The sequence below is a fragment of the Rhodnius prolixus genome, unplaced genomic scaffold (genome assembly GCF_049639745.1).
Source record: "Rhodnius prolixus isolate KJV_2025 unplaced genomic scaffold, Rpr scaffold_6, whole genome shotgun sequence".
NCBI classification, from domain to species: Eukaryota; Metazoa; Arthropoda; class Insecta; order Hemiptera; family Reduviidae; genus Rhodnius; species Rhodnius prolixus.
In genome coordinates this window covers 83,569-97,245 of record NW_027411634.1, presented here as the reverse complement: position 1 = coordinate 97,245, position 13,677 = coordinate 83,569, and the positions used below count along the sequence as shown (strand labels likewise).

The following is a 13,677-nucleotide window of genomic DNA, read 5'->3' as shown; positions in this document are numbered from 1 at the left end:
GACTCAGCATTCATTACAGAAACTCACTTGACTGACATCGTTGTCACATAAATGGTTACACTACTTACAGAACCGACAGTACAGCACTGAGAGTGCAATATAAAAAGCTCTGGGCGACAATCACCCCAGAAGATGAAGCGTCTTAAATTAAAAAGTAAATATATTCCTTGAGTGGAGTAGGAGATAGCGGAAACATTTTAAAGGAAGCCGTCATCAGAATGCAGGTGACTTGCCAACTCATTTCCGGTGCATCCTATGATTGAACCTAAAATCTTACTTTGGGTATCCATAATGGAAAGAATAAGTGCATAAAGTTACTAAATTGCTTGCTTTTTGTTATAGATTTATTGGGTAATTACAAAAATTTACAATTTTAATACGAGTAGCACACGTCTGTTTGTTTCAAAACGTAAGACAAATACTTATAAAACTCCTTATTCTGGTACTGTGCACAATAATTGAACATTTCGGTAACATCTTTAGCCCACTGACGAATTAGTGGTGCATTTTTTTCATATTTACGTACATAAGATTTAAAATCTGTGAGAAAATCAATAATATCATGGATCAAGCACAAAGCCCCGGTTACCGAATCAGTGTCTACGCAACTTAAAACCATGTTATGCATTGTATTCACTGTGTCTATGCCAATTTCAAAAAAACCAATCAACATTTCACCAATTTTTTTGAAACCTTGTTTCATACGAACACAATGAAAGAAATCATGAAAACTGGTATCATACTGCATGTTTAGTTGTACAAGTCTCTTTATGTAACATTGCAGCAATTCCGTTTGTTCAGCTGGTGAATGTTTTGCTCCATAATTCTGGGATTCAGTAATTTCATTGGTTAATTTTTCAAATCCTTCCTCAAAGTTTTTGTCAGCTTTGTCCAATGTTTCAGGTGAACTGTTCACCTGAAAATTAATAAAGAGCGGTGAGAAGAAAGAAAGTACAGTCCTTTTGGACTATTTGACCTGAAAATCAATAAAGTGCGGTGAGAAGAATGAAATTACAATCCTTTTGGACTATTTGACCTGAAAATTAATAAAGTGCAGTGAGAAGAAAGAAATTACAATCCTTTTGGACTATTTGACCTGAAAATTAATAAAGTGCGGTGAGAAGAAAGAAATTACAATCCTTTTGGACTATTTGACCTGAAAATTAATAAAGTGCGGTGAGAAGAAAGAAATTACAATCCTTTTGGACTATTTGACCTGAAAATTAATAAAGTGCGGTGAGAAGAAAGAAATTACAATCCTTTTGGACTATTTGACTTGAAAATTAATAAAGTGCGGTGAGAAGAAAGAAATTACAATCCTTTTGGACTATTTGACCTGAAAATTAATAAAGTGCGGTGAGAAGAAAGAAATTACAATCCTTTTGGACTATTTGACCTGAAAATTAATAAAGTGCGGTGAGAAGAAAGAAATTACAATCCTTTTGGACTATTTGACCTGAAAATTAATAAAGTGCGGTGAGAAGAAAGAAATTACAATCCTTTTGGACTATTTGACCTGAAAATTAATAAAGTGCGGTGAGAAGAAAGAAATTACAATCCTTTTGGACTATTTGACTTGAAAATTAATAAAGTGCGGTGAGAAGAAAGAAATTACAATCCTTTTGGACTATTTGACCTGAAAATTAATAAAGTGCGGTGAGAAGAAAGAAATTACAATCCTTTTGGACTATTTGACCTGAAAATCAATAAAGTGCGGTGAGAAGAAAGAAATTACAATCGCTTAAAAGGAAAGTCTGTCTGCAGGAAATCCTCTCTAATACGCACTGGCATTTTCTCTGGTGAACTTACATTCTTATGTTCTAAAATTTTCTTAATTTAGCAGCTTTGAAAAGTAAAATTAATCCTAATTTATTTCCTAATTTTATTAGAAATTACGATTTTCTTTTTTTATTTGAAACTTCTTTGTTATCGGAAAACTTGAATTACTATTACTGTTATTCTAAGATTAACTACTCTTATCAGAAAAGAGAAAACCGCAGACCACTAGCGCTTTCATCGTCTAAGATGTTCTGGATTGTTCTCCAGCTCTAGCTGATAAATGGTGGACAAGAGGATTGGAATGATACTGTAAGTTTTTATGGTGAGCTCAAGCAACCAGGGACAACAAACAGATGGCCTTTTCTAAGTCTAACAGTGGATGGTTAGTTTTGAAAAAATAAAATGTAACTTTAACGATAGTAAATAGAGAAGAACACTAATGGGTGAATTTTTTAGTAAAAAATATTTGTACCTGAGCACTAATCAACATCAATAAACTGACGGCGTAGAAAACTCTCATTTTGGATGTTGCGAAGCTGCTCGAATGACTTTGACGAAGGAACGAATCGAGATTTAAAGGAGTGACTTAGTGTTATATATCCACTTATAAGTGAGATGACTAAATCAAATGGAATTTTCCTTATTTATTTTCTTTTCTTTTTTTAAAGTGCCTTTGAGAAATTTGACGAGTGTACAAACATTTTCCTCATTATGATTTTTTGAAGTCAGATTCGTTTTGAGTTTTTCTTTCGTATTTTCTTAACTTTCTGTTAATTATTTTTTTATTTTCTGTATATACTGTAAATAGTTTTATAGTTTTACTATAACTATTAATAGTAAAATCATAGTGCTGCGAAGAGTAGTGGGGATCATTGTATCATCAATATTGAAAACTATTGTCGATTTCTGCCACCACTTCCTTCCTTAATTGGAAATGAAAATTTTTCTGACAGAGCAAGAACTGACGACCTCTTGCTCTATGCAAACGATGGCGATAGCTACAGAAAAGCATTGAAATACCTACAGGAACAACATTTTGATTTTTTCACTGTTATCATTTAAACGAAGATAAATGCTACCGTGATGTAATCAGAGGATTACATCATTCCACCCCGGTGGGTGAGCTGAAAAAAAGAGCTACAAGAAAAGCAATTTCGGGTATTTAAGAGAGTGCACCCAGTCTTGCACCCCAGAACCAAAGCACCTCTTCCCCTCTTCTTCGTCGACTTGGCCAAAAATAAATGTAGTTATGATATCATTAAATTGCAGAACTTGCTATATACAAGAATCAGCGTTGAGGAGCCATCGAAGAAGAATTAATGAACTAGTGTGTGAGATGTACCAGGAGTACGGCCACACCGGCTACACCTCTAGCGACCACCCTGGAGCTCATCCTTCTGCGGTCTGTCCAAGGACCACTAAACATGCCAGCCACCTGTGCCCAATGTGAAGGTGGGGCGCATCCTGCAAGTTATAAAGGCTGTAATACATCGTGAGCTACGAAGAAAACCAGCGAAACATGAAAGAATGCAACTTGGAGTTGGAGGAGCATTACCCCAGAAAATATCGTGGGCAAAATGTTAGCCGATTGGACTAAGGTAGACCAAGACCGGTCTGCGATATTTTTGTACAAGAAGAAAGTGGAAGAGGAAAACTTCAGCTGAAATAATGGAAAAATGACGGAGTATGGGTAGTGGTTCCTGGTCCAGCCTGAAGTAAATTATGGCGTCGCAACAGTTCATCCCTGAAAATCAGGTAATCACGAGGACAGCATCAACCGTCATGCTAGACAGTCGCAGTACACACTCCTACACAGCCTCAGCTACCTCCAAAAATCACCAGAGAGAGAGAGAGAGAATCTCAACCCTGCAGTCCCACTTCCAAAGGATGGAGACAACAAGTAAAGCCGACTACAAGCTACGCCCAAGTAGCTAGCGCCACAATCAAAACCCAAACGTATTCCCAACACTCCAGTCCCAATAGATCCTACACCCATAATTACTCCCTCAACCTTTCCTCCACCTGCTCACAATATTGATCTTTCCCATCAACTAGCGACTTCTCTCAAATCCTAACCCAGGAATCCCTTATCTTCAAAGCCTCTCACAGTTCTTCTCTGGAACTCAAACGGACTACTGACACATAAAAATGAACTCGAAATATTATTGAATGACAAACACGTTGACGTAGCTCTCGTTACAGAAACTCACTTGACTGACTGACATCGTTTTCACCATAAATGGTTACACTACATACAGAACCGACAGTACAGCACTGAGAGCTCGCTCAAGGTGGTACCGCTATCCTAGCCTCAAATTCCTTACAGCATAATCTGCACCTATCACAATTCACCGACTCCTATCAATCCATCTCAATATCACTCCAATTTTTTTCCTTTTCCTATCACCATATCAGCAGTTTATTGTTTCCCTTCCTTCACAATCTATTATCCCCAAATCTTTCGGTCGCCGATTTATTGCGGGAGGAGACTTCAATGCAAAACATTCCCATTGGGGGTAGCAGACTGGTCAATTCCTGTGACCACCTCCTTAACAACTTAATTCTTTCCCAAGGATATTCCTTTTTCTCCCCCGACCAACCCACCTATTGGCCATCAGACCCAAATCGTCCTCCTGATATAGTTGATCTCTTGGTCGCTTCTGGTGTAGGATCCGTTTTCACAACCGCACTGTCCTTCTTCCGGTGCATCCAATGATTTGAACCTAAAACCTTAGTTTGGGAAACTATAATGGAAAGAATAAGTGCATAAAGTTACTAAATTGTTGAATACTTCTATAAGACGAATTGAAGATTTGAAAATTTGTTTTAACTCCTTGATTCAAATTTCAACAGTAACCAACACTAACTTGGCGAGTTTGAAACCAGTTGGTGGCCTCTAAAATTTTTCTCTTCCTAGGAGCTTCTTACATATGTACGTTGTCTGTAACAAGTGTACACTGTCCAGAGGCCGGCAGTGCACTATAAAAAGCTCTGGGCGCCCATCATCTCAGACGGAAGTTTTTTAACGAAATCTCGAGATATTGCACTGTTCTCCTCTATTTTAAGGGGGATAATATTCTCAAATAATATCTACGTGTATTCCTCTTTAATATAATTTATTAAAAATTATAATATTTAAAACCCTACCAGCCAGTTATTGCTAAAAACAAATACAAGTTGTTGATTGGTTAATAGTGTAAACACTGATACCAATATAAAAAAAAAAAAATCTCAGACGATGACGCGCCTTAAATTAAAAATAATTATATTTCTTGAGTGTAGTAGGAGATAGCGGAAACATTTTAAAGAAAGCAGCCATCAGAATGCAGGTGACTTGACAACTCACTTCCAGTGCATCCTAGAATTGAACCTAGAACCTTAGTTCGGGTAACCATAATGGAAAGATAAGTAGTTAAAGTTACTAAATTGCTTTTTTGTTACAGATTTATTGGGTAATTACCAAAAATTTACAATTTTAATAGCACATGTCTGTTTGTTTAAAAATGTCAGCCAATCGCTCATTAAACTCCTTATCCTTGTAGTGTGCACAATAATTGAAGATTTCTCGAACATCTTTAGCCAATTGATTGATTTCCTGTGCATACTTTTGAAATTCTGGTACAAGCTTTTTAATATCCGTGAAAAAGTCAATAATTCCTTGGGTCAAGCACAAAGCTTCGCTTACCGGATCTTTGCCAATGCAGCTACCCAAACGCTGTAACAATGTTTTCAATACTTCTCCGCTGATCTTAAATGAATCCAGCAAGATTTCACCAATTTTTTGGAAACCCTCTTTCAAACGATCACAATGAAAGAAATCATCAACGCTGGTCTTATTCAGCATGTGTAGTTGTAAAATACTTTGTTGGTAACACTGCAGTAATTCCGATTGTTCAACTGCCGGATGTTCTGCTCCATAATTCTGTGATACAGTAATTTCATTGGTTAATTTTTCAATTATCTTATCAAACTCTTCCTCAAAGGTTTTGTCAGCTTTGTCCAATGTTGCAGGTGAACTGTTCACCTGAAAATTAATAAAAGTACAGTGAGAAGGAAGAAATTACAATCCTATTGAATGCTAACTATTATTATTTTGAGAAAATCGATAGCTAATTAAAATGGAGGCCAGACGAGACACTGATGAAGAAGTGGCAAGAAGAATGGGAGTCCTGTAGCAAGAAGGCAGCATGGACAAGAGTGTTGATTCCTAGGATTGAAGGATGGTATGATAGAAAACATGGTCCAGTAAATTTGCTACTTGACTCAGTTCCTAACAGGTCATGGCTGCTTTAGGAAGTATCTGTACACCATGAGAAAAGTAGGAAAGCGCTTGCTGTGTTTATTGTAAGGGACTTCAGGACGATGCACGGGCACACATTTTTCTAGTGTAAGAGATGGGACCAAAAAAGAATGCAACTGGAGTTGGAGGAGCATTACCCCAGACAATATCGTGGGCAAAATGTTAGCCGATTGGACTAAGGTAGACCAAGACCGGTCAGCGATATTTTTGAAAAAGAAGAAAGCTGAAGAGGAACACTTCAGCTGAAATGATGGAATAATGACGGAGAGTATAGTGTTGTTCCTGGTCCAGCCGGAAGTAATGTGATAAACGGTCCCCGGGCTGGGTCCATCAAGGAAATCGAGGAAGTGAGGTTTTTCAGTGGGTAGGAATCCCACATAACCGTTTGCATTGAAGGTACCTTTATCAAGGTTTTCCTCACTTATTAAAAAAAAAATAATAAATAAATTATTACCATTATTATTATTTTTTTAATGATTTAAGGCGCGTCAACATCTAAGGTTATTAGCGCCCGGAGCTTTTTTCAGTGCACTGCCGGCCTCCGGACAGTGTTCTCTCGTTACAGACAACACTGACCATCACCAGTGACAGTGAGCTGTAAGAAGAAGCTCCTAGGAAGAGAAAGTCTAAGGGTCAGCAGCTGGATTCGAACCCAGGACCTCCGCGTGGAAGTCCAGTATGCTAACCGCATAGCTAATCCCTTCCCCCTATTATTATTATTATTATTATTCAGGAGCTGAACTTCCGTCTGCTCCTGTCGTAATAGATTATAAAGGCCAGTTGGAGCTCGTATGAGCTATTGTGAGGCACCACCCTGAAGTAATGCGCAAGTGGTTCCAGGGTGGGTTTCTCTGCCTGTTGAGGAGGTGGGATTTTTAGTGGGTGAGTGTCCCACATACCGTGGGCATTTCTCCCACGACGTTGCATTATGCATTTTCCCCCTCTATTAATAAAAAAAAAAATTATTATTATTAGTATTACTCCCAAAAATATCCTCTAGGAATATTTAATCAGAAAAGAGAAAATCGCGAGGCCACTGGCGGTTTTAATCGCCGAGTAGGATGTTCTAGAATGTGGCGAAGTGATAAATGGCGTACAAGTTGGACTGTAAGTTTTTATGGTGAGCTCGAGCAACCAGGGACAACATACAGATGGCCTTTTCTAAGTCTAACAGTGGATGGCTAGTTTTGAAAAAAATAAAAAAATAAAATGTAACTTTAACGATAGTAAATAGAGAAGATCAGGTGAATTTATAAAATAAAAAAAAATATTTTTACCTGAGCACTAATCAACATCAATAAACCGACGGCGAAGAAAACTCTCATTTTGAATATTGTGAAGCTGCTGGAAGCTGCTCTGACGACTCTGACGATGGAACGAATCGAGATTTAAAGGAGTGTCTTAGTGTTATATACCCACTTATAGCGTGAGATTACCATTAAATCAAATGGAATGTTTCTTTATCTATTTTTTCATTATTATTTAAACCTAATCTTTAATCTTCAAACTAATCTTTTGTTTTAGAAGTTTAAACTTTAAACTGGCAATTCATTTATTTTGTTTATCGGTATAAAGATGATAGATTCAAGTGATCATTTGCATCAATCAAGTTTTATAACTAATAATTTTATTAAGTTGAATATTTTATGATTTCCTGTTAAAACAAAACATTTAAGAGTTAAAAGTAAATTTCCTGGTAAATATGGTGACTAATGAGATTATCCCCACCATTATGACAGCAATCTACATAAGCAATGGTGGGGTGGGGGGGGGGGTGACGCCCAGACGCGTTAGCTTCTAATATTGAATAACACTTAAAAGATTTCTGGATAAAGAAATGTTCGAGGTTAAACTAACAAACAATCACAAATAAATAAGATTTAAATACACAAAATGACTCTTAAACTACAGATTTCATACTTTAAATACAGATTATTTTTTTAAAAATTCATAAGAAATAAGCATTTTTTTTTTTGTTGCTTAAATATAATTATTTAGACTAAAGTTTGGATCAAAAATAGAAGTAATTTAAAAAATAAATAAAGAATGAGGAACAATTGAATATTTGTATCAGGGTAACATAATCTAGGAGCTAAACAACGTAGGAGCTTAACTTGCGAACCTGATATGGTGTGGTTAGAAAGTGTACAGGTTAATGTAAGGACGAACACATTGCACAATTTTTAAAATTTGGCAAAAAGGCCAGTTTTCTAAACTATACTCTAACCCAGGGGTCGGCAACCCGCGGCTCGCGAGCCGCGTGCGGCTCTTTTATCCAAATTGTGGTGGCTCTTCAGACTGCCCAAAATAAATTGTATATTTCAATTTTATTGAAACAAATGAAAATTTCATTTATTAAAGTAAAAATATTTTTCCAAAAATATTTTTAAATGAGATTTGGTTTGAAATTGAATAGAATTATATTAAAATAAAGTACGTAATATATAGGACTGTCGCCATTTTCATTCAAATACAGGTTTAGTTATTATTTATTTGTTTATTTACTTTGCAATAAGTGAAAATAAATATATAAAACAATTAAATGTTATTGAATATCATAAAATAATAATTTGCGAATACAAATGATCTACAGAGTCTGTTTACACTATCATCCTTGCGGCTCTTGGTAAGATTTATTAAAATTATTTAAGGAGAAATGGCTCTCTACTTAAAATAGGTTGCCGACCCCTACTCTAACCAATAGAAATTATGTAGGGAGGGGGGCAATAATGGAGTATTTCAAGGCAACTAGGAGTACAGTGCTTGCTTGTTTATGATTTTCTGGTACTGGTGACTTAATTGTAATAAAACTTTCTTTTTAATAGCAATAAGTTAGGTAAGTGTAAAAAATAAGTTACTTTTGTAACAGGAGAGCATAAATGTGCAGGAGCTTTGCTGAGAGCTCCACCTTTATGCAAGACAGCTCAGTAGAAGTGATGGGACAGTATTACTAAGTAACGAGATTGGCACCCGAGCAGTGAACTGAAAAAGGCTGCCCGGGAGTACCAATTACCCCAGATGTTGACGTGCCTTAAATAATTTTTAAAAAAATATGTATTATATTATTATGATTATGTATTATATAATAATTACAGCTTGGTCGGCCTCACTTTATGATGTTTTTAATTTACATATTATGGCCCAATAAGGGTGTCCCTAATTAACCTTTTACAACACTTTTTATTAAAAGTAGGCTAATGTAAATTTTTAATATAATAATAATAAAATTAATATACAAAAAATAGTATTTGTACCTCTGTTCTTCTTCTAGTAGGCGGCTCCTAATAACATTTTGCTTGCGGTTCTAGTTCGTTTATGTTTTTGAGATTCCTTTACATCATAATTAGCTACAAAACTAAATTGTGGATTTATGTATTTATGCTCATGAGGCGTTTTGAAAGATATTTGAGATCAAATTTCTATCAAGAATAAAGTTATTTTATGCAACTTTGCAAGTACGGTGTATATTTTGAAGCATGAATGGCAAACTTTGAATACTTCTTTTGTACGTACACTTAGTAATTTCTTTGAAGTTAGTCTTGAATGTTGAATATTCCAAACTTGGGGTTGAGAAGTACAGGTTCTAACCAGAACCTTGTATAATAAATAGCTTATTGGCAACACTGTATGGCAACACTGAGTTTTTATTTATGATTGGTTACAATCGAACTATTATGCATTGTGGTGCTGGGTTCGATTCCCGGTCTTAGGTCTTGGATTTTATTTAATGGTTAATATGAGAAATTTATAGTAAAGTGTGTTAGGCGGTTATAGACTAGACCCGCAAAGCTAAGATGTATTGTTGGTTAGTGGATTCGATTCACAGTCTAGGCCTTAGATTTTATTTAGTGGTTAATATGAGAAATTTATAGTAAAGTATGTTAGGCGGCTATAGGCTAGACCCGCAAAGCTAAGCTGCATTGTTGGTTAGTGGATTCGATTCACAGTCTAGGCCTTAGATTTTATTTAGTGGTTAATATGAGAAATTTATAGTAAAGTATGTTAGGCGTCTATAGGCTAGACCCGCAAAGCTAAGATGTATTGATGGTTAGTGGGTTCGATTCCTGGTCTTGGGTCTTGGATTTTATTTAATGGTTAATAAAAGAAATTTACAGTAAAGTATGCTTGTTAGTCGCCTCCATTCACGACACCTAATTGGTAGTTGGACGTTAAGCCCCGCCTGAAAACATACAAGAGAACTGCGTACATGTTTGGCACTAGTACAGTAAGTGATATCTTGAAACACTTGATGGGTAAATTAATAAAATATTAAATGTCAGATATACTGCGTGTTAATTGTGAAATTTAAGAAATATACTAAGATAACTAGATATCTCTATGTAAAGAAATTACAACATCCCATCTTAAAATTAATTAAAATTTCCACAATAATATTAAATAAGTACCGAACAATAGAAACAGGAATATTTCTTCAATAAATTCAAATTAATAAATTTATTAATTACGTCCTTGTAGTTATGATAATGCCTCTAGGGTATCTATATAAAGCCAATAAGACTCACACTACCATTACTAGTTGTACCGTCTTCAAAACTAAGTTGTAAGACCACGGACCTGTCGAAACATGCGCGTCTTCTTTGCCATCAGTTTACTGCTGCTTATTAGCGCACAGGTATTATTGTTTTATTAATTTATTTAAATTGATTTGTTCAAATTATTCAACTACTACTGCAAATAAATGGAATTTATCAATTTTTTGAAATAAATGTTTTGAAATTCCATGTGGGAACAAATTATTTTAATATTTTAGGGAACAAATTTCTTTAACCGGAAGGAACGTTTCGGTTGATTTTTTATCCCTTTTTTGGGGAAGGGCTTTCCCAGAAAAGTGCTCCAATGAATTGTTTAAAGCGAGAGGATTAGCGTAAACGGGATCCCAACATGCGAGATCCTAGGTCTGAATTCAGCCCATAGATTTTTTTTCTCCCTTTCTAGGAGCTTCTTACAGCTCCCTTTCCTGTGATAGAACGAGTTGTCTGTAACGAGAGAACACTCTCCAGATGTAGACAATGCACTGGAAAAAAACTACGGCCGCGCCAATCACTTCAAATGTTGACGTGCTTCAAAAAAATTTAATATAAAATCATTGAAGCCATTTAATTGGAGATGTAGAGGCGCCGCGGTAAATGAGCGGTTATAGACTAGACCCGCAAAGCTAAGATGTATTGTTGGTTTAGTGGGCTCGATTCCCCTAGTCTAGGCTTGCATTTTATTTAATGGTTAATATGAGAAATTTATAGTAAAGTATGTTAGGCGGTTAGAGGCTAGACTCGCAAAGCTAAGATGTATTGTTGGTTTAGTTGGTTCGATTCCCGGTCTCAGCTCTTGTATTCTATTTAATGGTTAATATGAGAAATTTATAGTAAAGTATGTTAGGCGGTTATAGGCTAGACCCGCAATGCAAAGATGTATTGTTGGTTTAGTGGGCTCGATTCCCGGTCTAGGTCTTGTATTTTATTTAATGGTTAATATGAGAAATTTATAGTGAAGTATGTTAGGCGGTTATAGTCTAGACCCGCAAAGCTAAGATGTATTGTTGGTTTAGTGGGCTCGATTCCCCCGGTCTAGGTCTTGTATTTTATTTAATGGTTAATATGAGAAATTTATAGTAAAGTATGTTTGCTAGTCGCCTCCGTCCGCGACACCTAACTGGTAGTTGGACGTAAAGCCCGCCTCAAAAAAATGTAGGGTGAGGATTGCCTCTAATGTGCCATTTCAGTACAATTATGCTATTTATAAAATCAAGAAAGATTAATTTTTTAACGTTGCACTTTTTATTATTATTATTTCTATACTGACAAATCGCACCGCTGTTAGTTGACCTGAGCAAGTATCAACATGTTTGAAAGAAAGATTAAATATTTTCTAAAAAAATTCCTGGAACGGAAGTTTCATTTTAATGATTTTTCGATTTTATTTTTGAGATTTTCTTTTTCTTTTTTTCAAACAGCTTCCAAAGTTTTGCCAAAACCTTGCATACACTTAGATCCTTCTTCCTCTGCCTCGATGTAGGGTATAGTACTAGTACTCCAACACAGTATTCTTCAATTTTTATCATTTCTCCAGGTGAACAGTTTACCTGCATACGAAGATTCTGAATGGTTAGACAAGATTACAGAAGATTTAAACGAAGAACTAACAGAATTACAATCACTCAGGAAATCACTGCTACAAGAACAGTCGGCTGTACTAGATGAATTTGAAGGCGTACAACAATTAAAAAATCTTAAATCTGACGACATCTTTGGCTGTCCACGTATGGAAGAAGGCATAAAAGCTATTAATCAGATCTTGCAAAAAACTTTTAACGTTACCGTTGATCTGACTCAATTTATTAAGAAGTTTGTTGGCGATTTGACCGGATGTTTTTCAGGCTTTGTACTTACTCAGCCAGTGTGTGTAACACAAAGTATTTGGCAGTTCAGCGTAGAGATCTCAAAGATTGTACCGACCTTCAATGCTTATGAACTGGACGTTACCAAATTGGCCAAAGAAATACGCGAAATTTATAATGAATGTACCCAATAATATGAATTGACCAAATAGCTACACATTTTGGAACTAATGAAATTGTAATTCTAAATAAGACAATTGTTTAAAAATATAAAAGAAAATATATTCTTTAAAAAGAATTTGGGGCACTTTTATTTCCGCTTTCCAGAAGAATAACAATTCTTTTAGGAGAACTTCCGCTTTTAGAGGAAGATGTGAAGCATTGGTGAAGTTCCTTCCTTCCTCGAATGCAACGTCACCACTGGCCTTGAACCATCTGATAGAATATACAGGGTGATCCATTTAAAACGCACCAATCGCAAATAACTTTTTAGGAAAGCGAAATTTCGAAAAAAACCCGCGAAGTAAACTATATGTTTTTGTTAGTCTACTTTTCAAATTTTCCACCCCCGATGTTGTATATTCATTTTTCGCGGAGTTATGGCTAAAAAAACCGATTAAGGTTTCATAAGGACCACTGGTTTTTGGCAATGATTTTGAAAACTACATGAAAAATTATGAAAAATGACATTAACCCCGTTTTGATATCCCTAATATTTGTTGAGATATTTAAGATCAAAGTTACAATTTTCATCTATTCGTGATCGAATATTCAATATTAATTTTCCACCAGAAATACACCAGTTTTGGGGAGATCCTCTGGCTGCAAAAAATGTTATTTGGGGCGTAAAGAACAAAAATAATAATAATTAAAGATTTAAAAACCTGTTGTAGTATTGTGTAATGGTTGCGGGTGAATCAGGATAAATTTATTTTATCATCAAATAAGCAACCATCACATCATTTTAATAATGCACCCAGTAGGCAAGACTTCTTGACCTAACATTACGGTAAGAATCTCTTGCTAGGGTGTTGATTTGGTGGTCAAGAGCGTGGCTTTGTAAGTGGGAGATCCCCAGTTTGAATCCCACGTATTTAGTCATTCTTATTACTTAAAAAATAATAATAGTTTTTTAAATAAAATGTAGTCGTAGGCGGGATTCGAACTGGGGATCTCCCACTTACAAAGCCACGCTCTTGACCACCAAATCAACACCCTAGCAAGAGATTCTTACCGTAATGTT

General features: G+C 35.7%; 3 protein-coding genes across 3 annotated transcripts; 1 reads left to right on the top strand and 2 right to left on the bottom strand.

Moving 5' to 3' along the window:
* Positions 1–326: 326 nt before the first annotated feature.
* On the bottom strand, positions 327–2,402 carry LOC141460020 (uncharacterized). The gene is made up of 2 exons (XM_074139622.1): positions 2,252–2,402; positions 327–916 (listed from the first exon to the last, which is right to left on the bottom strand). Exons 1-2 carry the CDS (start codon positions 2,297–2,299, stop codon positions 374–376), a joined length of 591 nt encoding a protein of 196 aa, XP_073995723.1. The 5' UTR covers positions 2,300–2,402; the 3' UTR covers positions 327–373.
* Positions 2,403–4,962: 2,560 nt separating this feature from the next.
* Positions 4,963–7,517, bottom strand: LOC141460019 (uncharacterized). The gene is made up of 2 exons (XM_074139621.1): positions 7,357–7,517; positions 4,963–5,803 (listed from the first exon to the last, which is right to left on the bottom strand). Exons 1-2 carry the CDS (start codon positions 7,402–7,404, stop codon positions 5,255–5,257), a joined length of 597 nt encoding a protein of 198 aa, XP_073995722.1. The 5' UTR covers positions 7,405–7,517; the 3' UTR covers positions 4,963–5,254.
* Positions 7,518–10,553: 3,036 nt separating this feature from the next.
* LOC141460023 (uncharacterized) lies at positions 10,554–12,732 on the top strand. The gene is made up of 2 exons (XM_074139625.1): positions 10,554–10,712; positions 12,167–12,732. The coding sequence occupies exons 1-2, from the start codon at positions 10,665–10,667 to the stop codon at positions 12,626–12,628; spliced, it is 510 nt and encodes a 169-aa protein (XP_073995726.1). The 5' UTR covers positions 10,554–10,664; the 3' UTR covers positions 12,629–12,732.
* Positions 12,733–13,677: the final 945 nt, after the last annotated feature.

What these genes read in the sequence shown, in the direction of transcription:
- LOC141460020 (XM_074139622.1), bottom strand. Translation starts at nt 2,299, where the DNA reads ATGAGAGTTTTCTACGCCGTCAGTTTATTGATGTTGATTAGTGCTCAG. An exon ending in TGATGTTGATTAGTGCTCAG is followed by an intron (nt 917 to 2,251) that starts GTACAAATATTT and finishes ATTAATTTTCAG; the next exon opens with GTGAACAGTTCACCTGAAAC.
- LOC141460019 (XM_074139621.1), bottom strand. Translation starts at nt 7,404, where the DNA reads ATGAGAGTTTTCTTCGCCGTCGGTTTATTGATGTTGATTAGTGCTCAG. An exon ending in TGATGTTGATTAGTGCTCAG is followed by an intron (nt 5,804 to 7,356) that starts GTAAAAATATTT and finishes ATTAATTTTCAG; the next exon opens with GTGAACAGTTCACCTGCAAC.
- LOC141460023 (XM_074139625.1), top strand. Translation starts at nt 10,665, where the DNA reads ATGCGCGTCTTCTTTGCCATCAGTTTACTGCTGCTTATTAGCGCACAG. An exon ending in TGCTGCTTATTAGCGCACAG is followed by an intron (nt 10,713 to 12,166) that starts GTATTATTGTTT and finishes TCATTTCTCCAG; the next exon opens with GTGAACAGTTTACCTGCATA.